Genomic DNA, 27,567 nt, shown 5'->3' with positions numbered 1-27,567 from the left:
AAGAGGGAGGAAAAGCTAACGCGTCTGATAATACACTATATCAGGCTGACAACCTAACTGAATTTCCCCTGTGGTGCTAGCAAAACGCTGTTCCAAAGAGTAATAACGCACAGGGGAAAAAAAAAAGGAAGAAGAAAAGGGGGGAAAAGGATCATAGAGATCATGCCATCACATTTAATTTCAGAGAACAAAACTTGAAGCTGATTTCTCTTTAGATCAGTTGTATACCAGTTGGAACATGGGTGCCTAGCACTATGACAGAGTAATATGATCTGAGCTTTAAATAGCTGCCAAATAACCATGTGGTGGCTGGCAGCATTAAACGTGTTGCAATGAGAGTGATCTGTTTCAAAGTAAAGCCACATAACAGAGGATAAGTCAATCTGATGTGGGACAGAAGTGGAGAGGGGGGAACGTTTTTCATTATCTTTCTGGGTTTCTTTCTGTTTTAAATGTGTTTTCATCTTAAAGAGGCATTAATTTAAGGCCTTTTTCTTAATCAGTTTAATACTCGAATCATATGCAGGTCATTTCGGAGAATGTCTCCTTGGGGATCCAGGGCACAGGGTAGGGAGGAATGATGTGCCAAACGTGGAGTACCATTGCTGAGACCATCTCCTTCCCACAACTCAGGTCAAAGTGGCTGCCTCCCAATGTGAAAGGCACCTTCTGCGTGTGCAGGCTCCCCTGGTTTGTACAAAAGGCATCTGTCACAATTTTTAAGAACAGATAAGCTACAGATAGGCTCAGGAGTTTCACCTACAGCAAATAACCTGGGGTGACTTTCCTATGGTGCCATTGCTCTGCTCCAGGCACTCCCCTTAACCTCACAGAGAAATGTGAAGCCTGGTGGTACTCTGTGAGACATATTTGGGCTCTTACAGATGCAGAGAAAAATCAGGTGCGGAGTTTGAAGGTGTCTAACACAGGAGATCCTACCAACCCTCCATTTCTTCCTACCTTCAGGTCAAATCTGCTAATCTGCTGATCACTATTATTAACATGTCTCCTGGGAGGAACAGCAATATTTTGGATTGGTTAGACAGACCAGTTTAAACTGGGAACATGAGTAAGACACAAACGAAAAAGTGGTACTGTAAATACTTGTGATTCTTCATCCCTTCTGACACTTCTGATTACAAATGACTGACTTCTGTTTTCAATTTCAAAATCTCCACTGTCTACAACAATGTCAGTCCAGATTTACTCTAAGCTAACACAGCAGAATTTCATGTGAACATATTTTATCTAGTTTTCACTGCTTGGAAATCACACTGCCTAAAGTACAAACAGGAACAGGAGAGCCAGAGGAAAACCCAACTGCTCCATTAGAAGGTAAATAGCTGTAAGAGGTTCAATATGACTTCTTAAAAGACAATAAGCGCAAGGTACTTTGCAGCCAGTTAGGATTTTGCAAGAATGTGGACAGCAGTACAGATATTACTTACTATTCTCCTATTTGCAGTTTACTAGCACATTATAGTTTCAGTTACAGCAGCTAGGCACCCTGCAGAGAAATAGAGCAGGCTTTATTTTGCATTTCCTCAAAGGAGAATATTGCTTTACCTCACTAATGTAAACATTAATAAGCAATCACATATTTCATGAAGATCAGACCCAGTGAGAATTCCAGCAGCTGCCCCAATGAGTAACAAGGATTAACTAGGGGCAAATCCTTTTCTGCCTCTTTTTTTCTGCAGCTGCCTTTGCCACATTGTATCAGTGTATCCCCCTGGAATCCACAACAGCTGCACAAGGGGGAATGCTTGCCCCTCCTTTCTTTTCCTCTTTTCTTCCCCCACTACCTATTTTTCTCACTGTCTCCTTCATAGGCAGTCACAGTCCTCACCATATCTGCAGTGGACAAGTTCATCATTGTGGTTGAACTGGTCAGAAAATGTTTTTTACCTATCCACTCCTTTTACCGTCACTTTTCCAGACACATTCCTCAAAAAAATCTCTTTTCTTCTGATTTTACCACAGGCTTTTGAGCCAACTAAGCAACTAAAAAAAAACAAAAAACCCTATACGTTTGTGAGCAACACAGTTCTATCACCAGTTTCATGGAATATTTTGATTATAGTATTTAATCCCCTTTACAATCTTTTACTCAGCTCTAATTGTGAAAATACCTGCATCACCACCAAGGAATTTCTAGACAAAAGTTTATGTGGAAGAATGCCACAGAGCGAGTTTCTTTAGCTGGTCTGTCTTCCTGGAGATCTTACAAAGCCATTCCTTTGTACTTAGTTTTTAAATGAAATCAGAGGACCAAGAGTTAGACTATGCTTTTAGGTAATATTTATATGGAAATGCTTCCTCATCACCATCAACTCAATATCCTGGTCTACAACAGCTACATGATTTGCTTGACTATACATGTGTATTGGAGTGTGCAAGCAACCTGTCCACCCTGTTTTCGAAAGGAACCTGACTCTCAGTTCTACCGTTAGGAGAAGGTGGTGGTATCCAGTTAAAGTAAATTGATAGAGCTACAGAATATTGCCAAAACTGTGAATTTGAGTGAAAACTTAAGCAATTTCTACTGACACCAGAAAGGCTTTCTGAAGTTTCTAAGGAAACCCTCAGAAACACCTTCGATCTTCCACGGCAGTTATGCCTGCAGCCTGACCCAAACCTAAGAGAGAGATTGCATTGCACATAACAATGTAGCTAATTTAGCTGCATAATGGAAAGAGCTCTGAAGATGCACATGGGCTGAATTAAGGGCTCCACGGGAGCCTTTGGCTCATTCCTTTCAGAGTTTATTAGTTGCCGCTGCACACATAGTTAGGTTTGCTGGAAGAAGTCCAGCTCTGAGGCACCTCTCTATTCCTACAGCTTCTAAAAGTTGCAAAAAAGTGACTTAAGTTCTTATGGAGAAGGACTCTCCCCTGCAGAGAACCAGACAGGGTTCAGGAGGGGTACCTAGTCAAATAACTCTTGATTATTGAATTTACCTCTGCAATTGCCAGTGAGTATCCTAGACTGTAAAGGGGGTAAATACCAACAGATTGTATTATTTGAGAAACAGTATGTGATTGTGTAATTAAGGGCAGGAATATAATACCATATGCACAAGGGGCAGGGTTAATTTCAGCATTTCCTGACTAACCAAGAGCATTATAGTGTAACCTTAATGTTCTCCGGATGGCTATTATTTATATGGAGTTCATATATATGTTTATGAATATTTGGTTAAAATTCACCCATCATACTCTCTGACACAGTAATTAAAAACACCATGTTAGCTGCCAATAAAAATATTTTTGTGATTTGGTAATTATTCCAAACCTCATAGTCCCAACTCCTCTACCCCCTGCCCTTGTTGTCTTCCTGTTCTGTAATGTATAAAGCTAATCTTGATGATGGAAAAATAAATAAGTAGCAAGGAAGGCTGGAAATCTTCCAATCACAAAAGCTCATGAAATGGAAGCAACAGCCAATCTAGCCCACCACATCTTCTAGGTGGGCACTCCTTTCCTGCCCAGTGATGCTTTTAGTATTCATAACAGCTGTGGAATTAAGCGTTATGCACAAGAAGAAACCAACATGCAGTCTTTATTTTTCTCCATCCATCCCAAACTACTCTGCATTGAGTTACAAAGTGAAAAACTACACTCTCAGATGGATTTAATTTCAACTTGGGCACAATGCCAAATGACCAAAGTTTCCCCATTGTTAATATACCACCCCAACTTTTCCATACCATGCATACAGTCGCATCTTCACCCCATCTTCCATACATATGCACACGCACACACACACACACACACCAGCCACTTCTACAATACAGAACCCAATCTTTCTCTCCCTGCTGTCTTAGCTATTTTCATTAGTTTCACTGGGATGACCAGTAGGCAAGCAGGATTTGGTCTAATAATGCAGATTTTTAATATTTAGGAAAATTAATTGTTTTCACAATAAACCTTTTCAATAAAAACATCATTTTACATTTTCTCCCCTTCTATTTAAATCTACACAACTAAGAAAATATGTATCAGAGGAACCAATTATTCCATCCAAAAATATAAGTGTTAAAATTTGATTAAAATATGAACACTATAATTCAAGGAACAATTTTGGCATAATTTTAGCTAGTGGTTTAACCATGGCATTTTGGCTTACAGAATCATGGAACAAACAAACACGGATTTCAGATTATAAAAGTATACATCTTTCACATGCGTACAGAAAAGCATGTAATAGAAGCAGTTATGCTTTTACATGTGCAGACTAGCACCAAATTGCTGTTCACTGAAATTGTCTTCCCTCTTGCTTTCTTCACATGGATGCCGCATGAACAACTGCACTCTATTTTTAAGTGCAGACATGTTTGCTTGTATTAAAGCTAAGGCAAGTAGTGGAAAACAGGAGAGGAGATGGATCGAATTACTGTATTTGAATTTTTTTTTTTCCTCTCCATCTTGTACCATTCTCCACAAGCAGAAGTACAAGAAAAATACTAAAAAATCCAATGTATAAAATCTTTATTTGGCCCATTTTATGTTGGGCTTTTGGTTGCAGAATATTTTTGCCTTCTTCTGTTTGCAAAATTATCTAATGCTGCTAACAGTACAACATGGAAAACTATGTATTTCTAAAGAATTAAAAGCAGCTAGCTGGGGCTGAAGGTTGTTTCTCCCTGTTTTGAGCTTTTGTGTCCTTTACCCTTAAACAAGTAACAGAAGAAATTCCAGAAGTGTGCCTGCATACTTAGGATTGCCATAATGGTAATAATGTATAAAATTCCAGTTTTGAATTGTCATGAAGTCTCACTAAGATTCCAGTATTCACTTTAGCTATGTATGACTAGTCTGAGTGCAAATAAATGGTACGCCCTATCAACAAGAAAAGCATTCCTGCTAATAAAGCAAAAAATACTCCTATAGGAGCCAGCATGAAAGACCAGCCATAGCGTACATAAACAGCAAAGTCCGGGCACTCCATTTTTTTCATATTTGTGTAGTTTTCCAGATCAGCCATTGCCTGGACCCAGATGACATACATCACGACCACCAGTGAAAACAAGATACCTGGAAAAGAAACATGAGTTTTTAAAGACAGAGAGTGTGAGACAAATGCGGGGTGCATTTACTGGTTACAGTACACCTGGGTTTCTACCCATCAGTGTTTGAGGCCCTGTCTGCAAGGCACAGTCAGCTGCCACTGGATATTTTTTGCCTTTGGCTTCCCTGTAATAAGCTCTCTCTCTATGATGTTTCTGATTGCACTGAAAGGCATAAGCCCATATCCTCTAAAGAGCCCACAACAAAGGATATGATATATCTGGTTTTGGTGGGCAGACCAAAACACAGCTGTGTTTAGGGCCCAAATTCAGGTAGACATTTACTGTTCTGAATGTACTGGGGCGGGGTAGAGGAGGAGGGATCAACTAGGAAAAAAGCCTACCTTTTCTTCCCAAACTCTGGAATCGTTTCTATCACAGTCTTTTGGATGAGATATGAAATGGGGAAAAGAGTGGGAAATCTTTGGGAAATCTTTCTATCATCTTCACCTCCCTACCTTAGGCTTCTTTCATTTTAATGAAAAAGGCTTTGTTTAGAACATACTACATTCAGATTCTACTCAAATATTTTAGAGACAAGTTCAGATGTATTTCATTCAAAATCTTCCACATTCTTTATGAAAGAAGACCAGCATAGCAACAAAACCCAGCAATAATGAAATAATAGCTATGTAGGCTTTTAGTATTAACCTCAGATTGGGTACAACCATTTCCTGGAATTAATTCACCGCATAATTCACAATCTTTTCCTAACCACTCCTCTGAAAGGCCTTTGGATTGTTTACGCATGATAGTAACAGGAGCACATGTCCTTACCAACTCTGTTAATCTCTTTGTCACTATACACCAGAAGCAAATATAAGGAGAAAGTGCCTTCCAAAGTATCAGTTGCATGCCTAATATGTCATTTTACTTCAGAGGAATGTGGACACTTAAGAAACGCAGACCTGCGGCACAGATGCTCTAGCAGAAGATCTGTTGGAAAACTGGGGACACAAGTCTGAATTTTCTGCATGCTCCAGCCTGAACCCACTTGTTCCCTGAGCTCCAGCTGTCATAGTACAGTTACAGCAGCAGGGCTAACTATTCAGATATTAAAATATTAGGGAGATACCACACCATCATGCTTTCATTCTATGATGCTTATGTTGTTAAAACAACAAGCCAGCCCATACTTCTGGGAACACTTATTGTCAAAGCTGAGTTGACTGCCTGTAGAGCAGTAGAGTACAAGTCAGAGGTGTTTGCATTCTCTCCCCAGTCCTGCTAAAAACATACCATGTGACCTTGCATAAATGTAACACTTTGGCAAAACACACAACTGCACTTTGTAAGCACCTGTGGATAGATATTTGCCTTCAGACCCACCTGTGCTGGCAAATGTGGTTACCCTCCCCCATCCCCACCCTGAGATGCTCCCTCACCTCATCCCCCCAGCCATTCCTACCAACCTTCCAGGGGGCAACTCTTGTCTTTGTTCCCTCATCCACTTAAGGCAAAATCAAGCAGGTAAGCTGCAGCACTTTAAATTGGTGATCTGCTGACATTCTTGTTGGTCCTTTATTGTCAATATATAATAGCTTTACATTGTGGATATCATGAACATCTGACAAGCAAGAGCTCACAACTCCTAATGTTTGTGAACATTACCTTTTGAAGCCCACCAAAAAATGAGCTGAAGTAGTTAACCTGAGGCATAATCAAAATGTGACTGCAAACCCCAAAGGATCTGCAGTTTTTATAAGGCTGAAAGGTAGGAGAATACGATTGAGGCAAACATGCCGCCTGTTTATGAAATACACTTCCAGGATTACACTTTTTGCAAAGTTCATAACGTTTTGCTCAAATTCATGACGAAGTTAAAAAAAACAACTCTCAACTCTAAGTGGTATAAATTCAATTTTGTGTTTTACCTAAGCAAAACTCAGTTTTGATGGAATTTATTTCTGAGGTTATTTGAAACATACAAATGGTGAAAACAATCAGAGAGAAGGATCGCCTCTGGGCCAAACATAAAAAATGAGAAATTAAATTGAAGATTCTCCAAATACAAGTCAAACTGAGCAGAAAAATCCTACAACAGAACATCTAATGATAACAGATAATGTAGACAACTTAGGAAAAATAGAACCAAACTGAGCTAGTAACTTCTCATGGAAAAAAGTGAAAAGATTCAGGGCCAAATACATAAATGGTGTTACTGGAGACAGGAAGTTAGTTCTTCAAAACTTCAGCCAAAAACATTTTAGCTCACGTCACACCAAGATTTGGAAAGATGCACCGATAATATGGCAAAATCCATATGAACTTTGGAATTTATCCCTCTTCAGTTGGCTGTGTCTGTGCATTTTCAGATGTTCGTGGTCTTATATTTATTCTCTACAAAGAGATGCAAACTTAATTTAAAATAATAATAAATCTAAAAAGTAGTGATGTACATTTCTTTACTATTGTAACAGATGAGCATAACCAGGCCTTGCACATCTGGAATGCTTTTGATCTCTGCCCCCTGGGCAGACATAAGCTAAGTAACCCGGTTAGTCAGAAGCTTCTGCCATTAAAATAACACACTTTCAGAGGTGCTTTAAACTCAAAATCATCACCCCTAGCTCTTCAAGTACTTTGGAGCAATGCTTTCTAGGTAGTTAAACTAGAGCCAGCTTCAGGTAGGTGCAAAATAGCAAGCCGGTGCTGTGAGTGGTAAAACAGCTTCAGCTAAGCTAGAGTCCATCAGGTGATTTCACAGCAAGCTGCTAATACCTGTGTGTGGTAAATAGTTTGGTACAGAAATTTGCTGAAGAAATGTATGTCAAGCAGAGATAAATGTCCTTCTTTAAGAGAGAAGAAAAAGAAAGGGAGAATATGCAAACCGTCTTAGTTAATTAAGGCACTAGAAGAGTACTTAAGGGTTCTCACATCTCCAATCTGGTAATGGAGGCTAATTAGTTACTATATTGTTCAGTGTGCTCAAGAAATGTCTTGAACAGTAGAATCAGCCTAAGTAAAAACTGCCCAAGTCCCATTGCCTTCAACAGGATTTCAATGGGTAGTGTTTTATAACTGATAATTAAGTGCCTAACTTCCAAAGAGTTAGGATTTCATAGAAGTTAAGCGCCTACACAGGAGCTTATTGAGGCTCCTGTATGTCGCAAATAGTAACATACAGCAAAAGAAAAGCAGAAGCATTTCTTAACAGGTAGACTCTCTGCTTTGCCCATTCAGTATGGTTTCCTAAGATGTTAGAATACACTAGCAACAGAAGTGGGAGCAGAGAAGCAGATCATATACTTGCATTATCACTAATGCATCTGCCTAAAATGTTTGATGTTTAGAGCTAGAAACTTTGGTTACTTCCTCTGCATTAAGCACTTCAGATTGTGCTTAAATTTAAGCACGTGTAAGTCTCTTTGACTTAAAGGGTTTTTCCTCCTGTCATCCACACTGATTGCATCAAATATTTGATTCAAAGGCAAGTTGTAAGCTTAACGAATGGTTACTAGAGCTTGAACATTTATCTGGTTGTTAGATTTTAAAAGAAGAATGTTTTGTTTTCAGATGAAATAATTTCATGTCTGTTTGCAATGTCTCGTTTTAACAAAACAGAGGGATGTTAAGGGTTCAAGCAAGGCCTGAGAGAAAACCCGTAACAAGAACAGAGTACAAACAATTTGTCCAGTGGACTGAGTAGCATACAAGATTAGCTGCATATAACGTGAGGTATTTTTTGTAGAACATAAGGTATCAATTAGGATTATACATTATGAATTATAATAATCATGCCAAGTAACACTTAGCACTTTATATGGTGTTTAGAAAAATGTAGATCAAAAGCTGGATTTATCTCCATTTTGTAGAAAGAAAAATGAGGCGTGGAAAAAACTAATCTGATATTTAGAGGTTCTGAGCACTCAACCTTTGCTTTTGACTTCAGTTTTCAAAGGAGTTTTCCTCCTCAGAGTCAAGGCAGATTTGCTTAAGTCACATAACACACTAGTAGCAGAGTTGCTAATAAACAGAAATCTTCTCCCTCTCCATCCTGTTACCTTGTGCATACAGCTACACTGTTTCTGCCACGTTCAACTTTTGTTATTTGTACAACTTGGTGAAGGACACTGGAGTGCACATAAATAAAACGAAGACTGAAGACAATGCAAAGTCTTACTAAGCAATTGTCTATCTTTGGCTGCTTAGGTGCTTCAAAGTATCTCCCATCACTGTGAAATCTGACTGTTTCAATTTATATGTAAGGAATACAATATTTTTGAAGGAAAATCATATATTGCAGAATGTTCAAAATTAGTCTGTTTCTTTATATTTCCTCAATCACAAGCTTTGGACTTGATTCTGAAGATAGTTATACTAGTAACTCAGAATCAATGGCAAAGCCCATGTAAAATTGAAGTGAGATCAGAATCAGACCCTCTACTGCTGGAGAATACTTTGTTAGATAAAGTTTATGCTGCTTGTGGAAGATGGCAGGGAGAAGTCTTCTATTTCTATAACCACCTTACTGCTATTCTGTCTTATTTTTGTACCACAAATTTTCCTCACCAGCTTATCTCTTTCCTACAAAATATTAGCCATGTCAATAAGAACTGAGAAAGCATCCATTACAAGTGTAATAGGAATACTTGTTCATTATGAAGGAGCATATACCAAAATGAATATATATTTATTTTGGGAAATTGTTCCTGCATTCTTAAACTGACTATTGTGAATGTCATGAACTCTTCCAGCCGAGCTCCCTGGCAAAATTACCAAGATTGAAAAAATCTCCAGAACTTCAAGAAGGAGATATTTTTATGAACAGTTTGTACTATGATGTATTTCTACATTTTCAGCATTTAGACCATAGTGTGCGGGTGTCCATTTGCCCTTGCCTTTTAGTGAATATAAAATAAAACAGCAGTTGCATGAATCAGGAATGATGGGGGAAATTATTCCTAGAACCTGAAATATGTCTGAGAGAGATTAAGACAATAAATACTTTCCTCCTCCTCTTTTTCTTGTTCTTTTTTTCCCATTTTGCATTTTTTTTAAGAACACACATGTTTGATACACAGCTCTGTGCAGTGTGATAAGACATGGACTTCTCTGAGGTCACTCTTTTCTGTCTTTTGCATTTATTCTTTTGAATTTCTTTCAAACAAATACTTTTGCATATTGCAGAGGAAAAAGAATATAGAACCTTCAGAAATGTCTATGAATTCAAGAGGCAGTTTGCTGGCCTTTAGTATTTATTCTTCCCACGTAGAAATGCCTTTCACTTGTCAATGGTGAATGGCTGTTTATAGCATGAATCTTTTACTATGCAGACACGAAGACAACAGGTGCTGGAAAGAATGATGTGAGCTTTTTAGTTGTGCCTAGAAGTTTAGAACTCTTTCTCTAATTTGAGGAAACTTGTATGTGTGTGTGTATATATATATCCTTTTCAACTGCATTTTCCTGTCTTTGTCTTTATTACAGATACTTCCTCCTACCTTGGCCTCTTGTGACCTTTATTTAAAAAGTATGGCTGACATTCCACTCTGGAGTATGTGCAGAGGATCCCATTTAGAGTTATGGGAGTTGGCACATATCTCTAAGGACAGATTTTGTCCTCATCTAGGAGCTAGAATTAAGATATCAGCTTTTTTTTCACTCTTTTGGCAGCAAACAGAAGTCATACATATATTTCTAATCTTGTCTGTTCACAAGGGGTGTGATTCTGCAATGTTCTGTGCACATTCTGGGAGCTTACTTGTTTGACATCAGTGCAAGCGGATAGTTTTAATCACCACCCAGACACCTTGCAGGAACAGGCCCAGGGTCAATTATGGACTTTACTGAAGGTTGATCTAAGTGATTAGGTTATGGCAACTTTCTGCTTTTTTCCTATGACATTTGAAGCAACTATAAAGTTTACAGTTTGCACTACCGTACCTGCTCTTGCTCCATCCTCTCAAGGTGTAGGCATGGAGGTGAGGCTACAATGACAGTGACTGTGATATCTTTGAACTGATATGAACTTTTTCTCCACAGGTCTAGCATCTGTAGTTTCATCTGCAGGATCAGGCAGGTAATGTGGTTTCAAAAGCTTAACATGGAGAGCTGCTAGTCAATAAGTTGCCACAAAAACTGATAATTGTGTGTGCCTTAGCATTTGTGAGTAGTGCAGCTGTACCTGCTCAATGAGAGATGCTTGCAGCTTTTCTTAAAGACTGAGATAAACAAAAGGCAGGTGTGTGATTCCGCCATAAATCAGACATGAGACCTGCTGTCTTGGTGCATTTGCTGCTTCCCTGTGGCCCAGAACTGGGACACCATGGAGAGACTCCTGAGGCTCCTTCGGTCCTCGGGGTACAACCCTTTGCTGTTCATCCACATGGGCACTAGTGATGCTGCAAAGAAGACCTTGTGCGGATGATTACAGGGCTCTGAGAGTGAGGCATAAGGGCAGGGTGCACAGGTGATGATGGTCTCAAATCTGCTGCTCTATGATTAAGGTTTGGGCAAAAGTGGGCACACTGTGTATTAACTCCTGGCTTTCCAGCCAGTGTCACAAGCAGGCTTTGGCTTTTGTGACCGCAGGACCCTCTTTGAGGTACAAGGACTGCTGAGGAGAGATGAGATCCATCAGACAAAGTGGGGCAAGAGCAACAGGCTCAGTAACCTTGTGAGGAGGGCTATAAAAAATGACCATCGGGAGATGGAGATCAAAGCTCCCAGATAATTGGAGGCCAGGGAGAAGAGGGCATCTGCATGGGACAGAGCAGTGAGGGAGGCACTTGCACTTCCCTTGAGAAGCAGCACAACTGAAAGCCCATCTCAATGCCCGTACACAAATGAACGTGGCCTTGGATGATGATGCCATTGCAGCTGTAGACATGGTGGGACAGCTTGCATGACTGGCGTCCTGCGATGAATGGATACAGACTCTTTAAGAAGGACAGGCAGGTAAGACAGGGTAGGGAGGTTGCAGTCCACGCAAAGGAATATCTTGAATGCATAGAGTTCTTCTGAGGAACAGGAGCTTATAGGTTAAGATCAGAAAGGTGGCCAACAAGTGGGATGTCATGGTGAGTATCTGCTACAGGCCACCAAATCAAGAAGAGGAAGTGGACTGGAAAAAGAGTTATGATTGCAAGTCCAGGTTCTCATTAGGAACTTCAACCACCCCAATATCTGCTAGAAGGGCAGTATTGCAGAATACAAGCAATCTGGGAGATAGCAGGACTGCATAAAGGACAACTTTTTGAGACAGGTGTTGGACAAGCCAACTAGGGGAAGTGCTTTACTGAACCTGCTACTCACAAATAAGGAAACCCAGGTCAGGGATATGACAGATGATGCTAGCCATGGCTATAATGGCTATGAAATGGTAGAGTTTATCATCCTAGAAGAAGTATAGAAGTGAACAGGACATAAAGATCCAGAACTTCAGGAGGATAGTCTTCAGCCTGTTCAGAGAACTGGTAAGCAGGATCCCAAGGGAGGCTGCCTTGAAAGGCAAAGGGGCCCAGAAAAGTTGATTGTTCCTCAAGGGCGACTTCCTTAAAGCACAAGAATGGTTCTTCTCAGTGTGCAAGAAACAAAGCAGGGGTAGCAAAAATGAAGGTTAGCTGCATACAGAGCTGCATTAGCAAGAGCATAGCCAACAGGTCAAAAATTATAATTTCTCTCTTCTCAGCATTTGTGAGACCACATCTGGAATACTGTGTCCAATTTGAGACGCCCTGGAAAAAGAGTGATACTGACAAACTGGGGCGATGACCACCAAAATGGTTAGGAGGATGGAGCACAAAGAGAGGCTGAGGGAACTGGAGTTATTCAGCTTGGCGAAGAAAATAGAAATTCCATCTCTTTCCATCTATGGAATAATAGAGAAAATGGGCACAGCTCTTCAGAGACCTGCACAGTGAAAGCATGAGAGACAATGGTCACAAGCTGTAGCAAGGAAAATTTAAGGTGGATATAAGGAAAAAATATTTTTCATAGTAAGGGTGGTCAAACACTGGCACAGCTGTCCAAAGACGTTGTGGAATAGCAATTATTGGAGATTTTCAAAACTTGACTGGATAAGCCCTGAGCAGCCTGCTCTAACTTTGAAGCCAGCCCTGCTGCATGGGAGGTTGAACTTGATTGCCACAAGAAGTCCCTTCCAAACTAAATTTATTCTATGACATTCAGGATCAGTTTAGGCTTATTGTTCTTCCAGAATGCAGGTCTATCTGCGCAAACAGATGGGATGAATTGTCCTCTGAGAGCGTGTTTCTTACCATTGACAACAGGAATCTAACCAGTTAGTTCAGACAAAATACTTAGCTTTTGGATGGCTAAATAGGTGATACGAAGTCCATTCCCAGTAATTTCTTCAGCTGCCATCTAAACCCAAAGATAGGACAGCAGATCATGCTACAATTTGCTCTCTTCAGTTGAGGCAGGGCTTTTAGCTGCTACTTAATTCATTAGTTAAGGCAGCAAAAAGATACAGATATAGATACTTCTTCAGCTCAATAACAGGAATTAAAATTACTTAATCTAGCGTTTTCCTTTAAAGACAAATATAAAGAAGAAATTGACTGTTCTTCCTAGCTTCTGCCTTCAACCTTCCATTGAACAACTATGGTGACTAACTCATTTCTCAGAAGCCTACTGTTCTATCCAGTATAACTCCTACATGAACTTTGCAGTAAGACAGCATCTAGGCCCTTTCAAAACAGTTTCTATGATTTTTTTTTCTTCAAATCAATATGCTGTTTTCTGTCTTACGAGAACACAGACTTCACCTGTGATCTAAGTCACATTACATCTTTTCATTTTCCCATTAAATCTGTGTTTAAATAGATGCATGCCCTGGCCGCATCCTGATTACATGTTGAATGTCAAATATGCACCATCCCTCTTCACTCTCCCCCTCCATGTCCTGTTTTCCTTTGGAAGGCAGTACAGGCTCCTGAAGGAGCTAAATAAAGGAAGGGGTCAGGTCATCAGGTAACAGTGCAGAGCACACTGCCCTTCTGTTTAGAGGCATGCTAAAACATTCCTCTTCTGCATCAGGCTCTGCCTTGTTTTACTCCACCCCCAAGGTATCACAGAATTAAGATACTACCCATTGTGAGTAATTCTTATTGGAAGAGAAACAGAGATAGCAATTTCATGCTGTCATATCTTTGGGTCTGAGAATCCTTCCTACTCTCCACTTAGCATAATGTGCCATTGATTAGTAATACCACAGGAAACTGAGTTGTTGTCCAGGGCATCCCACCAAACATAGCTTTAACAACTGACAATGCAAAGTATTTGTAAGCTTTTCTTATGTCCACATATTCCCTCCCTCCAACATGATTTTAATCTACCCACTGTAGTCAGTGCTATAAGACAAGAAAACTTGTCCTAATACAAGTTGGCTATGTGAGTATCCTGACTTGTGAGCAGATTTGGGGGGGGGGGGACTCTTCTTTTTCTTAACGTTTTTGTGAGTGATCTGATGTGTTGGATAGGACAAGGATATTTACATGAAGTACCTTCCCCAACCACCTCAGCATGACTAGGGGTGGATGCAGAAGGGTTCATTTGGGAACTCTGTCCCCCCTACCCAAGCCAAAATATCTTGTACTAGCTGAATGGCTCCAGGGTACTACTGCCAATACTTCCTTTTGGCAAATCAAAGCATGATTTTGCTAAATAGCCTTGCATTTCAACCACAACAATAGTAATAGTAATAATAACACAACCCTGTTCTGAAGCTCTCATTGAGAATAGTGCTAAAGTTGAAAGATACTAGGCAAATACATGCAAAAGTCAGGATTTCCCTTGAAAACCATCTGTTCTGTAGGGACAAAGGGTGAGAAGGGCAAAGAGAGAGGCCCAAGGTCACACACACAGATGATAACAGCTCACCTAACTTCAGACACCTAACAAATAGTCTCTCTAGACTTCTTCAGTAAAGGAAAGAGAGATATAGGGCTCCTTCATAGGGTATTCATATGACCTGTCTTAGGCACCTATTTTAGGATGAAATAAATGTCCAGATATCGGAACTTCTTACATACCATTTTGGCTGTTACAAATGTTACTGCCTCCTGCAGGCCTCCTAGGGAAGCCAAGAATGACTAGCTCAGATTTAGGAGTTTAACTTTCACATGCCTAAATTAGGGCAGATTAATTGACTGAAGAATATATGCTCTCACTTCAGACCTCTACTCATTGGCTCATAGCACCTTCCAAGTGTCTGTAGGTACACATGCTCTTGTTTGCTCTCTAAAACAGTCTCTGCAACTGCCTAGTGATAGGTGAGGTTTATTACAGACCACAAATACAGGAAAAGAGCAGGACTCACAAGGGCTTTTAATCTGCAAATCAGTGACAATTTACATACCTTAGGATTTCCAATAGACTATGAACATTTTTGTATTTCTTTTAAAAGTGTGGAGAAATAATTCTCAAGGGAGTAAATGCAAGTATTCAGGAGTTTTTTCCAACAATAACATTATAAAATATTGCCCACTCAAGGTCCCTTAAAAGGGAGTAATCACCATCAGTCCATGTAGGCAGAGCTGTGAGGTGAAGTGGGTAAGCAAGGTTAGCAGGTCAGTAATACATGTAGAAACAGAGTCCAGACCTTTTGACCCTGACATGAGCAGTCTACCCTAAAACACAATACCACTCTCACAGAACTGACTCCTACCAGGCTTTATACACAGTAGAATAGTGATTGAGCACATATTTTCATTTACATCCTACACAACTGTATTTTACATAGCAGCATGACATCTTTCCACACTTTTCAAGATTAACAGAACAGCGTCACAGAGAGCTGGCCATATCAACTGAATGCTGGGTGGGTGCATCCTCCATGGTATGTGCAGGTAAAGAGAAAGGTGAGACCTCATTCATTTGTTGTCATTCATAGAGGTTTAGAACTTCCACTTACTCATATTTGAGCACTATCTTGTACACTCCGTTCCTATTCAAAACATTCCTCCTATGTTGATCATGTGAATGACACTGATCATCTTCATTGCTTTTGTTTCACTGATAAAAACCTCTCCTTAACTAAAGCCCTTGGGAATTCTACTTCTATAAGGCAGCATTACTAAATATGCATTTTTTTCTGCTAAAAATGTAGATTGAAATTGCAATGTAATTCCATGATTCAGCTCAGATTTTTTATCTTAATTCAAAAGTAGCTTTTAGAGTAACTTCATGACTAAATAACTGTGGAAAGAATCATCTCTAAGGCAGGTGCTCCACAAGCCAAATGATGGAGGCAATTTTTTTTTTAAACCATGATTAATATAATTTTTGATCAAGGAAAATGGGGAGAAATACCTCATTCTTTGTATTCTAACAACTTTAATTGACTGAGCAAACAGCATACCCACCAGCAATGATGAAAAGGCCTCCTCCTGCTTTGTACAGAACATGGCTGGCAAAAGGAGCTGCACAGATGATGAAGAAACTAGCCATCACAATAGTGACCACTCCCAGGAGCATAAGAACTGTCCAGAAACCTCGATAAACTGGAGAAAGGGAAGAAGGAAAAAAAGAAAAAAAGAATACAGTATTTTTTAGAACTTAAACAAGTCACATATTTGTCTAACAAAGATTTTTCTTTTCCCGTTCTCTTTTTACTTCCCTTATTAACGAACCAAATATTCATTCCATTGTGTACATATGTTATACACCATGTGGACCAAATTAGGTTTGAACCCAAGTTCTTATCTGATGATCATGGAAAATATGATATAAGTTATCAAGAATGAAATCCGGCTGCTTAATAGTTAGACAGTGTGTGCATGCTTAATGCAGCCATTAGCTTTACCAAATTTATGCTCTTTGGAAAATGGTACACCAAAGCTGTAGCACTAAACCTCCAGGATGAATGATTGGACTGAATGGATACAATTGTTTCACCAAAATTGACTGGGAGAAGCAGGGAGCTGTAACATCTTGAAATTCTTAGTGCTCAGACCATATCACCAATAACAATCTGTAAGTTCTCTGTAATTTAAAAATGGATAATTCTCCTTACATATCATCATATTCAACAGAAGAAAATCTAAAGCAGGAGAGAAGAGAAACTAAGGAAAATGTAAACTGGGTTCCTGAAGTTAAGTATTTTAAAGCAGCCTATTCCTGCTGTAAAGCTCTTTGTATTTTATTAAATTTAAAATGTGATGTTTCAGAAGTCCCTGTTAGACAGTGCCAAGCAGTATTGAATTAATGGATGCAGCTGGTGATAAATGAGCTGAGAGTTTTGTGACATACTCTGGCCAAAAGAGTCTTTCTAACAATTATTTTTTAGCTAGTTAATTGCACATCCATTTAACAAAGTCATCATTTTACAAATGCTACAAGAGTGACATAAATTTCTCCCATGAATTTAAAAATTGGTACATTAACACAACCCATTAGTTAAATTATGAGTTGCAAAGCTCTCCATCGTCAGATCTGAAAATCTTGAAGCACTGACAATTCAGTTAGTGAAAAACATTTCCACCCAACTGAGGGAAAGCATATAAGCCAGCTGGCAAGTCAGAAGAAGTGAGTCACAAAAGAAACTGCTACTTATCATTTGACAGCACCTACTTACTGTTATGGCAAAACACAACTAAGCAACTATTATATTGGGTTTATATCCTGAAAGTTTCAAATCCTTACAGCTCGTTAGAGCCAGTTATTCTGGCATAACTCAGGTTTGCTTTCATCTGGAATGTGAAGGTGCACTAGACATTATTGGTTAGTGTTTCCCACTAATGTGTTCCATAAATCTATAGTTTTTAACTTGACCAGCTTAACTCATGGCAAAGTACACACTGTCTTGCTCATATCAGTCTTGTAAATGTATTAGCTAGATCACATTCACCACATCACATTAGCTGCGCTTCTTAAACAACATTCTTCTTAATCTGGGCAAAGATTCAGAGACATAATTTTCTGCCACACTGGTCAGCAGACTTGGGATAGGAAAGATGAATGTGCTATCATCTGGGTGAAAAAGTCTGGCAGAAGAGTTAAACCTGTTTTGGTTCATATCCAATACAAGACTTCTTTCCATATAAATAAATATTAATGGAAATAGTAGGTAAGAAACAGGGCTCTGGTTCAGCAAAGCAGTTAAGTGTGCGTTCTGCTTTAAGTATGTAAGTCTTATGGGATTTAGGCACCTGTTTAAAGTTAAACACATAGTTAAATGATTCACTTAATGGAAACAGACAGTGAATGGAGACCTAGAAAGGTAAATCTCTCAAGTCCTTCAGTCTTGGGTCTTTGAAGCAATTTCATATTATTTTACCCATGGGGCTACTTTGCTAAGCCTGATCGCAGTCCCCAAGTCCATGGGACATTACTTCCTCATTTAAAACCTAATGCTGCTAAATCAGTCTATAACCACCCAACTCTTTTACATGGATGGCGCAAGGTACTTCAAAGTCATGCTACATAATAGGACACATTGGCCAAAATGGATCTTGAAAAAGCTTTCTTCAATATCATTATGGTCAGTTACCTAAGTCATATGGCAATGTTTCTGTTTTCTGAATGGGTGAGGACACAAGCTTCTCCAAAATACAAAATTAGTACGCAGGTTCATTATCTGCTTTTCATAGAGGAAGCTTTGAAGTCTGCTCTTCAAGAAATGTTACCAGAAAAGTTTGATTTGATCAAACATTTCTGAAAACTGACTGCAACCAAATATTCTACTTTGAATTACACTTCTTTATATCTTGCAGAAAGGGAAGACTGTCAGCCACAGGGCCTGTTTCAAGAAATAATGGTTCAGTGTACCTGTACAAAGTGTAAGAAAAGTCTGCATCGTTTCAAGACTTGCTGAGGCAGTTTACAAGATAGCCCACGTTCTGGTCTAGATGACAAGCAGTACCCTTGCCTCCTCAAAAGCGGCAGGCAACTAACTAAATTATTTTCACAGATATGCTTGAGTTAGCTACCGTGAGTACTTGAATTATTCCAAGCGTTTCCTATAGTAAAAGTAGTAAAAGTACAAGGCACTACCGCAGAGTCTGAGGTAACCCCATCTGCATTGTTTATCTTAGATATCAATGCTGTATGTTGCAAGAGTGCTAAACAGAAGGTTCTGTAACTTGTCTCAGCACGCCAGCCCTTCATAGGGGCACATTTGCCTTGGCAGTGTCAAGCAGGCCTAAAAATAAAATGATGCTTAGGGGAAAACAGAAGTGCATGCGGTACGTTTGTCTTTGAGCTCTGCACCATTCAGTATAGCATGGCAACATTACAGCTGCAGTGTATTCTTTCAAAATTGAATGACTTGTAATTTTGCCTTGCTACTTGCTTTTCTCCCAAAAGATCCTAACTTAGATCCCTCTAGAGATTTCTGCATCATTTGAAAACTAGCAGAAATATCTGGTTTTGAGTAATGGACTGAATTTTGGAGAAATGGCTGAACAATAGCAAAAGCCCTTTGCTAGCATAGTAGATCCCAGCCTTGATTATAAACTGAAGCCCCAGCTTCATATTTGAAGATGTTACCTGTGTATGATATGAAAGAGAAGCAGTGGTATATTTGTCAAAGTTACACAGTTGTGCCACCTCAGTGCATACTTTTTATATAGTATTGGCATACACCTCAGAAGCTCCATAATGGATTATTCAGGAACAGGTTAGCTAATGACAGAATGCAACACTCATCTTCAACTGGAGATGTTAACACCAAGTTCATGAAAACATACCAGATATTTTATTGCTCTTTCTGGCTGCAAGTGTTTTAAAATCTCGACCACTTAAAAGACTTGGCCCATGAATTTCCTATGGGCTACAAAAAACAACCACTTAATACCAAAGATGAATTATTAAGCACTGCAAAGCTGAAAACCTTTCTGAAGCATATGCAAGTACAGTGCACTGTAATCATTACTACAGATAAGCAAAATAACTTGGAAAAGCTGCCTTCAATTTTCACCCACAAAGTCAAATCCTGAAGTGAACTGTTTCTGTTTAGAATACACCTTTTTATCTCTCTCTGTAATGTAAGAGACATCAAAACACATTTCACAGAATCACAGAATCACAGAATGGTCGAGGTTGGAAGGGACCTCAGGAGATCATCTAGTCCAACACACCTGCTCAAGCAGGGTCACCTAGAGCACGTTGCACAGGATCGCATCCAGGCGGATTTTGAATATCTCCAGAGAAGGAGACTCCACAACCTCTCTGGGCAACCTGTTCCAGTGCTCTGTCACCCTCACAGTGAAAAAGTTTTTCCTCATGTTCAGATGGAAGTGTCTGTGTTTCAGTTTGTGCCCATTGCCTCGCATCCTGTCACTCGGCACCACTGAAAAGAGTCTGGTCCCATCCTCTTGACACCCTCCCTTAAGATACTCGTACACGTTAATAAGATCTCCTCTCAGCCTTCTCTTCTCCAGGCTAAACAGGCCCAGCTCTCTCAGTCTTTCCTCCTAAGAGAGATGCTCCAGTCCCCTAATCATCTTTGTGGCCCTTCGCTGGACTTGCTCCAGTAGCGCCACATCCCTCTTGTACTGGGGAGCCCAGAACTGGACGCAGTACTCCAGATGTGGCCTCACCAGGGCTGAGGAGAGGGGGAGAATCACCTCCCTCGACCTGCTGGCAACACTCTTCCTGATGCACCCCAGGATACCATTGGCCTTCTTGGCCACAAGGGCACATTGCTGGCTCCTGCTTAACTTGGTGTCCACCAGCACTCCCAGGTCCTTTTCCGACATGAGAAGGAGGTATCAAAATGCCACCTACATTATAAAACACAATGTAAGGTAAAGTGCCTGAACTGCTCTAAATCGGGAGTATCTTCTCTGCAGATAAATAACCATAAATGAGATCACAGAGGTCAGCAGCAGCACATGAGGTGCAACTGGAAACACAGTAAACCCTGCAAAACTTCTCATTGTTTCTCAATACCCTTTATTATCTGTTAGTAGTAGTAATCTCTTCTTTAAAATATTCTTACCAGTAAAACAAATATAATATTCACAGTATGAATACATTGCTTGGTTAAATACTTCTTGCTTTATCACTGCTTGGTGGCAGGGGAGTTTTCCAATAGTAAATGTACTGTATTACAATCTCTCATGGGCAATTATGTGACTGTATTACCTAACAGCATTTTTTGCCCTAGAAATAGGTTACTTCTAACATTTCACTATACAATTATTATTTTCAGATGTCATTGCTGGTATTTCCTAGTTTACTTTAGGTTAATTTCAACTCAGTAACAAACCTCCCGATAAATTTGATCACACCATTTTAGATGTAATAGTTGCTGAACCAGAATTTCTCTTCAGTCCCATAAACATTCTGTATTCTACATTATATTAAGCACTACTTTAAATGCTGGCAATGTGCCCAGTACTGGACAAAATAAGATACTAGTGGTCAGGAAAAATAGTACTAGCAGCTACAAATCAGAGTATTAAACTAATGCGTCAGCGCAGCCCCATTAAATAGCTTCCAATTTAGCTTCAGAAGGCACTAGGGCAATTTAAAACAGTTAAGGAACTATTGTTTATTTCCAAATAAAGTTGAAAAAAGTTAACTCAAAAATAAAACTAATGACTTAACTAAGTGCTAGATCTTGCACTTCTTTTTCTTAGGAATAATTTCACTAAAGCCAATGAGATTACTTGTGTGAGTGAGGATTTTGTACATTTTTCAAAAATAGGCCTAGTATTGTCCTATACTAAAAGAAAAAGCAGCTGTATAAAAAATGTGACACTCCTTGAACGTCAGCATTAAGTAATCTAATGATGTAATACAATTAATTAATCTAGCTAGCAATGAATTATTATTTCAAAATAGCCTGACAGGATGGCTCCGATCAATCTGATCATGATTATACAAACATGTATATAAGCATGTTTATTTTAGAATGCCAATGTCACTACTCTGGTACTTTTTTTGTGTGGGCTAATTTCATTTTTTTTATCCCTAGCTTGTAATCTGTGGTGCATACGTTTGTGAATCATCATACAAATGAATCTGCTGGCAGCACAATGATGTGCTGTACGGGTTTGCTTAATAGTTGCACAATACAGTAGCTGTCCCTATAAACCATTGTACCATCATGGAAATTCACTACAGTCAGGCTACCCCTGACTTCATTTAGATGCCTAGTTCAGGTTAAGATACATGACACAGCCTGAAAATTCCTTTAAGTGCATTAACTGTAAAAGATGGTTAGTACAGCCACGGACTTCTACACTGCAGGTAAGGTGAAGTCCTTCCTCCTGCTCCCAAGATACTTAACAAAACCTGTGAATAAACTAACCCATAATAATTGTGATTAAAAAATACAGCAAGCTGCAATTTCAAAGCAGTTCTTTCTAACCCTTCCAAGCTGATCATGCATCTGACAGTAATGATGGAAGAAAACCTTGGACATTAAAACATGCATTCAAAGCCCCACTATAAGCATCACTGTAGGCTTTACATTTCCACCTAAGGTTATAATTCTTGACACGCAGAACACATAGGCTAGGTTTTCACAGCAAGATGAACCAAGCCTTTGGCCTAAAGTTTTGTAAATTGTACTAAAACTCTAAACATCAAAGTCTTCAGTGTCTGAGTGTTCTCAGAACTATCACAAAAAGCACATAGGAATTACAGCTTAAAACCAACTCATGAAAAGATCTAAATAAACTAAGAGGGCATGGACTGAGCCTCTTTTAATTATGGCCCAGAAAAGCTTTGAGACAAATTCTTATTGATACTAAAACCAAGGGAGTTATGTCAACAGAGAACTTGGTCCAGCCACACCACTCAAAAATTATCAGAGATTATATGTTCCCCAGGAAAATTAGTTTTGCCTGAGCTGTTCCAACTGGATGAACTGAAGTAACACAGGACTCCACTGAAAAACCTCACGTGTTTCCACTAGGGGCTGCAGTTAAACCAAAAGTACTCTATGATCCCAAAGCCTCTTATGACAAACAGCCTGTAAAAGAACAAGCCATAAGCCTTTGCTTAATTAGAAAGCAACAGTTCTGTTAAAAGAAAGTTAGAGATTTTTAGAAAATTTCATGTTGTACATGCATATTTGATTTTTTAATTAAGTTTAAAGCTTTTATGTCAGCTGTTTGTTTTTCTGGGAAGAAGAAGACTGAACATTTTTCAAAGGGCAGAACATTTCTTTTTATTCGCCCCTAACGAAAGTAGGACAAAAACACCATAATAAATCTTTGTGAAGAGACCAAGTGTGAAAGATTCTTTTTAACCCCCAAAAGTGAGTGCTGAGAAAGCTATGAGACATGAAAAGGAAAATATTTTATCACCAAACAGTAGAAAAAGGAACAATAGGAACAATAGGAACAAAAGGAACAATAATCTTTTGGTAGTGCATTGTTCTATGTACAGTTGCAATAGGTATTAGATGCAGCCAAGTGGATATAGAAATTGTTGATAAAATCTTGTTCTCCATGAAATCAAATGCAGCCTTTTCACCACTGGCTTTCACAGAGACAGCATTTCCTTCATTGTGATTCAAGAAGAGGATTCACTTCTAGTATTTCTTAATTTAGTGACTGCAGTTGCAGCAAGGTTTAAAAAACTTGTTTGCTAAATATCCAGGGCAGGACTGTCAAACTAGACCAAAACAGAAATGAGTTTTGAACTAACAGAAGAGACGATGACATAACCTTCTTCATGAAGAGTTGTGAAAGATTCTTGAACAAGCATACCTGCTATACTAAGCAACTCCACTTGAATGCTGAAAATGAACTGGATGCATAAAAAAACCCTCAGCAGTTTTAATGAGCTCCAAAGCAATCCAATTGTATCTATTTATATAGCAGGAATGGATCTGAATATACTCTACCTGGGCCATCATCTATGGTACAGTTCAGTCTATTTTAATCTCCTAAAATGAAATATAGATAGGTAAATTTTATTTGAGCAATGGTTCTTTTGGCAAACATTAACTAAAATTAATTAAACTTTTGATGATATTCCTTCTCCCTTCCTTATTCTTTGTTTGTCCACTTCTGTGTAATCATGCAATATAGTTTGAGGATCCCTTGTGAATGTGTGAGTGGGACACAAACTCTGCCTAGCTAAATTCAGCGCTTATGATTCTGTCACTTTTAACTGGAAAGATAAACTTTTCTAGATGTGCTGTGAAGTTACAGATTAGATATCTGACTCTGAATAGTGAGGTTTGAATTCTTCCTGGACAAAAAGTTTACAATTTCTAAAGATTAACAGAACTGTTATCAGTCTATTTTTTTTCATGTCTGCAGCATAAAGATTGCACTCTGAAGACACTTCAAATTTAGCAAAGGTATAATTACAACTTCAGGACAGGAAGGGATCACTTAAGTCATTGAGCCAGTGGGATAAAAGACATACAGTACCATCCACACATAACAGGTTATTTTAGAAGTCATATGAAATAGCTATCAGAAGTGATTTTTTTTAAATACTTTTGCATAAAGCCCTTGATTTGATGACATGTGGCTAATTTTTAAAGTGGAGTTGTAAAAACAGCTTTCCAAGTATTATTCAAACATAAAGTTTTCAACTACTGGGATACATTTATTTATTTATATGAATATGTACATGTACATATATGTATATATCTCTGTTACTCCACTAGAGTTTCTTGGCGTTAATATCTCAGTTTAACATAATACATGTTTCAGTGCCTCAGCTCCCTATAGTGTCAATGGAGAGAGGAGAGGCTGGCACCTCCAGCAGTCGGTGCAGTATATCTGAGTTAGTTGACTAAACTTAGACAGTTTCAAGGCCCCACTCCCTCCTTCCTCATAAAGTACAAAAGCAATAGAATTCTACATTGGCTTATTAATTTAACAATAAACAGTTTAATTGGAACACATAGGAAGAAATATGCATACAGTGCATTCAGCTCAGAAAATATACTTTTTATGTTGGAGAAAAAGTACTAAAAAGGAAATTTCTTTTTTTTTTTGGAAATGACTTCCATTCTGCCCCCACGATTAATGCGTAGCATTCATTCAAGTGCTTTGCTAAACAGTGACTTAAATATGTATATTTTAAGTGTGAGAAGTATGAAACACCAAAACTCAATTAAATTGTGTGGAGTGATAATGCTGTTTTATACTGAAGCATTCACATTGTTTTCATGAAACTATAGGCATTGTATCCATTTGCAGCCACAAAAATACCTACTGATTGCAGAGTCATAGGAGGTTGAGTTGTGTTCATCTCGGATAAGAGGAAATGGTGAGAGGTAAGCATGTGTGCAATTCTTAGAAGGTGACTGATTGGCTAAAAAAAGAAAAAGAAAGTTAAAAATTAATGTTTTATTGCCTTAACAATAAAATATTTTTAAATTTTTCTTCAAATGGATAAACTGTGTTTCGCAGGTCAAGATTCCAGGTTCTTTCCCAGGCAGTAGCTTTACAGTGTATTTTGCTTTAGTAAGAGATACCAGCCTTGATATCCAGTCAAGGATATTCCTTAAAGGGCAACTCAGGCACGGTTTGTATTATAGGAACAGTAAAGCAGGCTTGCTGGAGGCAAGGATCTGGTACACTGCAATTAATATGCAATGCATATGTGTGCTTTTGTATGCATATGTGCTTTTCTCTTGTGAGGGATAATTATGTCCCTCTCATTATTGCATGTCCCACAAAAAAATCCCCAGGAAATTATTTTTTCTTTTGTGAAAGAATAATGAAGAATATCAAGCATCTTCAGAAAGTTTATAGCAAATATGAGTTCAGTCTATGGAATCAATAGCCCCAAAGAAGGGTTATTTCACCCTTTATATTAAATGCTTATAAAAAGCATCACCTTCTCCCCTGTGAACAATAAAGGCTGGCGATAGTTTAAACTGCATTTAAATTTCCAATTTCTGACTGCAGAATTCTCCAGATAAAGAACAAGCGGAAATTAACAACAGTGAATATTACATTTGTCACCTAAGACTGAGCAACCGATTGAGCAAAATAGGGGCCATTGAAGTTAAACTTGTATGATGACACTTGCTTTCCACAAGCACTGTGGAAATCATGCAGTAAGGAGAGGGAGCTCTGTGTCTCAGAGGTAGGGTCAAAGATAGGAAAAGAAGTTTTGCTTGACCTCTTCTTCATGGGAGATTTTGGTGGCAAAGTACTCACTATTTTATCCTCTAGAATCCTGGCATGTAGTGAAAGAAAACAAACAGTACTTTGTAGAGGTACAACATCCTCCTCTGTTCTGAGATCTTCCAAAGTTCACATACACGTCCAGCCATCCATGCATTCCAGTAGAAGGATTCCTCTGGAGATGAAATGTCCTACACCATTCTTACAGTAGAATTCCCCATGCCCTCCTCAACCCACTGCTAGAACCAGTTGAAGGAACTTTGCAAGCAAGAATTCATAGAATTTCCTATTTCCCTACATTAAGGAAATAAGCAGTCTGTTAACAATAAATTGCAAGAGACCATCCTTGTAAGAATGGACTCATGGTTAACATTACGGACACAATACTTCAGGCATGACTTAATAGTTTAAAATGTGTAATTTTGTTTTGGTGTTTCTTTTAGTGCAGATTAAGAAAGTGTTTGTCAAGAATTTATTTTAGGAGAGCTAAAGAACATTATCACCAAAGATGCCATAAGAACTCAGGTGATTCACAAGAAAAATAAAATCAGCTTTGAGATCAAACCACCGTAGATAATGCAAAAGAAAAAAGTTACTTACTGTACCAGAACTTCCACATGCTAGCATTATTCTCTTCTATATCTCCACTAAACCAACACCTCCAGAAAAAACCTTCATGATGGAAAGTGGCCTTCTCTGCCTATGAAAAAAGAAGTCATTATCATATAATTTTTCAATTGGCTGAAAGAATCAAGTCCAACTGAAATTAGATGTTCAAGAAAAAAAAATACCACTACTACAAAGAAATGCATCTTGTCTGAATATAGGTTAGGAATAGCATATCTCTACAGTTACAGTTTATTTGAAAGTATGCCATACTGAAAAAGCAGCAGCACAAAAGACAAATTAATTTTAGAGTTGATTACAATTGGTTACAAGAGGCTTTGGATCACCTTTGTAAGCCCCAGAAGGTCAGGATGAACATGTTCAGAAGTTCATAAAGAAGAAAGTTCTTATAAAATAAATACATCCAAGAAACCTACACATATAATTCTTGTTATGAATCAAAATACCCATACTAACCCCAGCATTCTCAGGTCCTTTTGAACATCTTCCTATTTCCGTAGCAAGAAGCCAATAATCAGTTCCAAATGCCACCAAAAAAAGCAAAACCCCCAAAGCTGCAAAGAAGCCTCCAAAAAATATCCCCACGCTCAATTTCATTATCAAATTTATCTTCAAACAAATACAAACACTTCTCTTAATGTCTTAAGAAAAAAAAACAGAAAAAGAAATAAAATTTTGGGGCAAGTGACTAAAAAGCAGTTTGGAGAGTACAGCTCATATCTGAAGAAGTTTCTCTTTGCATGCTTTTCTGTCTGTATTTCCCTACACCCCGTGAGTTGATTTGTGTCTCCTAATTTGTGTTCCATGCGGCTGACTCAAGCCTGAGAGATGAAAAGGGTCTTCTATTTTAGG

The 27,567-nt window shown here is 38.7% G+C and overlaps 1 protein-coding gene across 1 annotated transcript; it reads right to left on the bottom strand.

Annotated features, from left to right (window-relative positions):
- Positions 1–4,812: 4,812 nt before the first annotated feature.
- Positions 4,813–27,312, bottom strand: TMEM182 (transmembrane protein 182). The gene is made up of 5 exons (XM_013954116.2): positions 27,172–27,312; positions 26,689–26,788; positions 25,169–25,267; positions 16,399–16,536; positions 4,813–5,036 (listed from the first exon to the last, which is right to left on the bottom strand). The coding sequence occupies exons 1-5, from the start codon at positions 27,310–27,312 to the stop codon at positions 4,813–4,815; spliced, it is 702 nt and encodes a 233-aa protein (XP_013809570.1).
- Between the last annotated feature and the right edge of the window lie 255 nt (positions 27,313–27,567).

This window comes from Apteryx mantelli, chromosome 1 (genome assembly GCF_036417845.1).
Source record: "Apteryx mantelli isolate bAptMan1 chromosome 1, bAptMan1.hap1, whole genome shotgun sequence".
NCBI classification, from domain to species: Eukaryota; Metazoa; Chordata; class Aves; order Apterygiformes; family Apterygidae; genus Apteryx; species Apteryx mantelli.
This window is presented reverse-complemented; position numbering and strand designations above follow the sequence as displayed.

Bases quoted from the DNA above. Each gene is read 5' to 3' on its own strand.
- TMEM182 (XM_013954116.2), bottom strand. From the start codon at position 27,312: ATGAAATTGAGCGTGGGGATATTTTTTGGAGGCTTCTTTGCAGCTTTG. The intron at 25,268-26,688 runs GTAAGTAACTTT...TTCTTTTTTTAG, and splicing joins CATGTGGAAGTTCTGGTACA to CCAATCAGTCACCTTCTAAG. The intron at 16,537-25,168 runs GTAGGTATTTTT...CCCTTTCTCCAG, and splicing joins CTCCTATGACTCTGCAATCA to TTTATCGAGGTTTCTGGACA.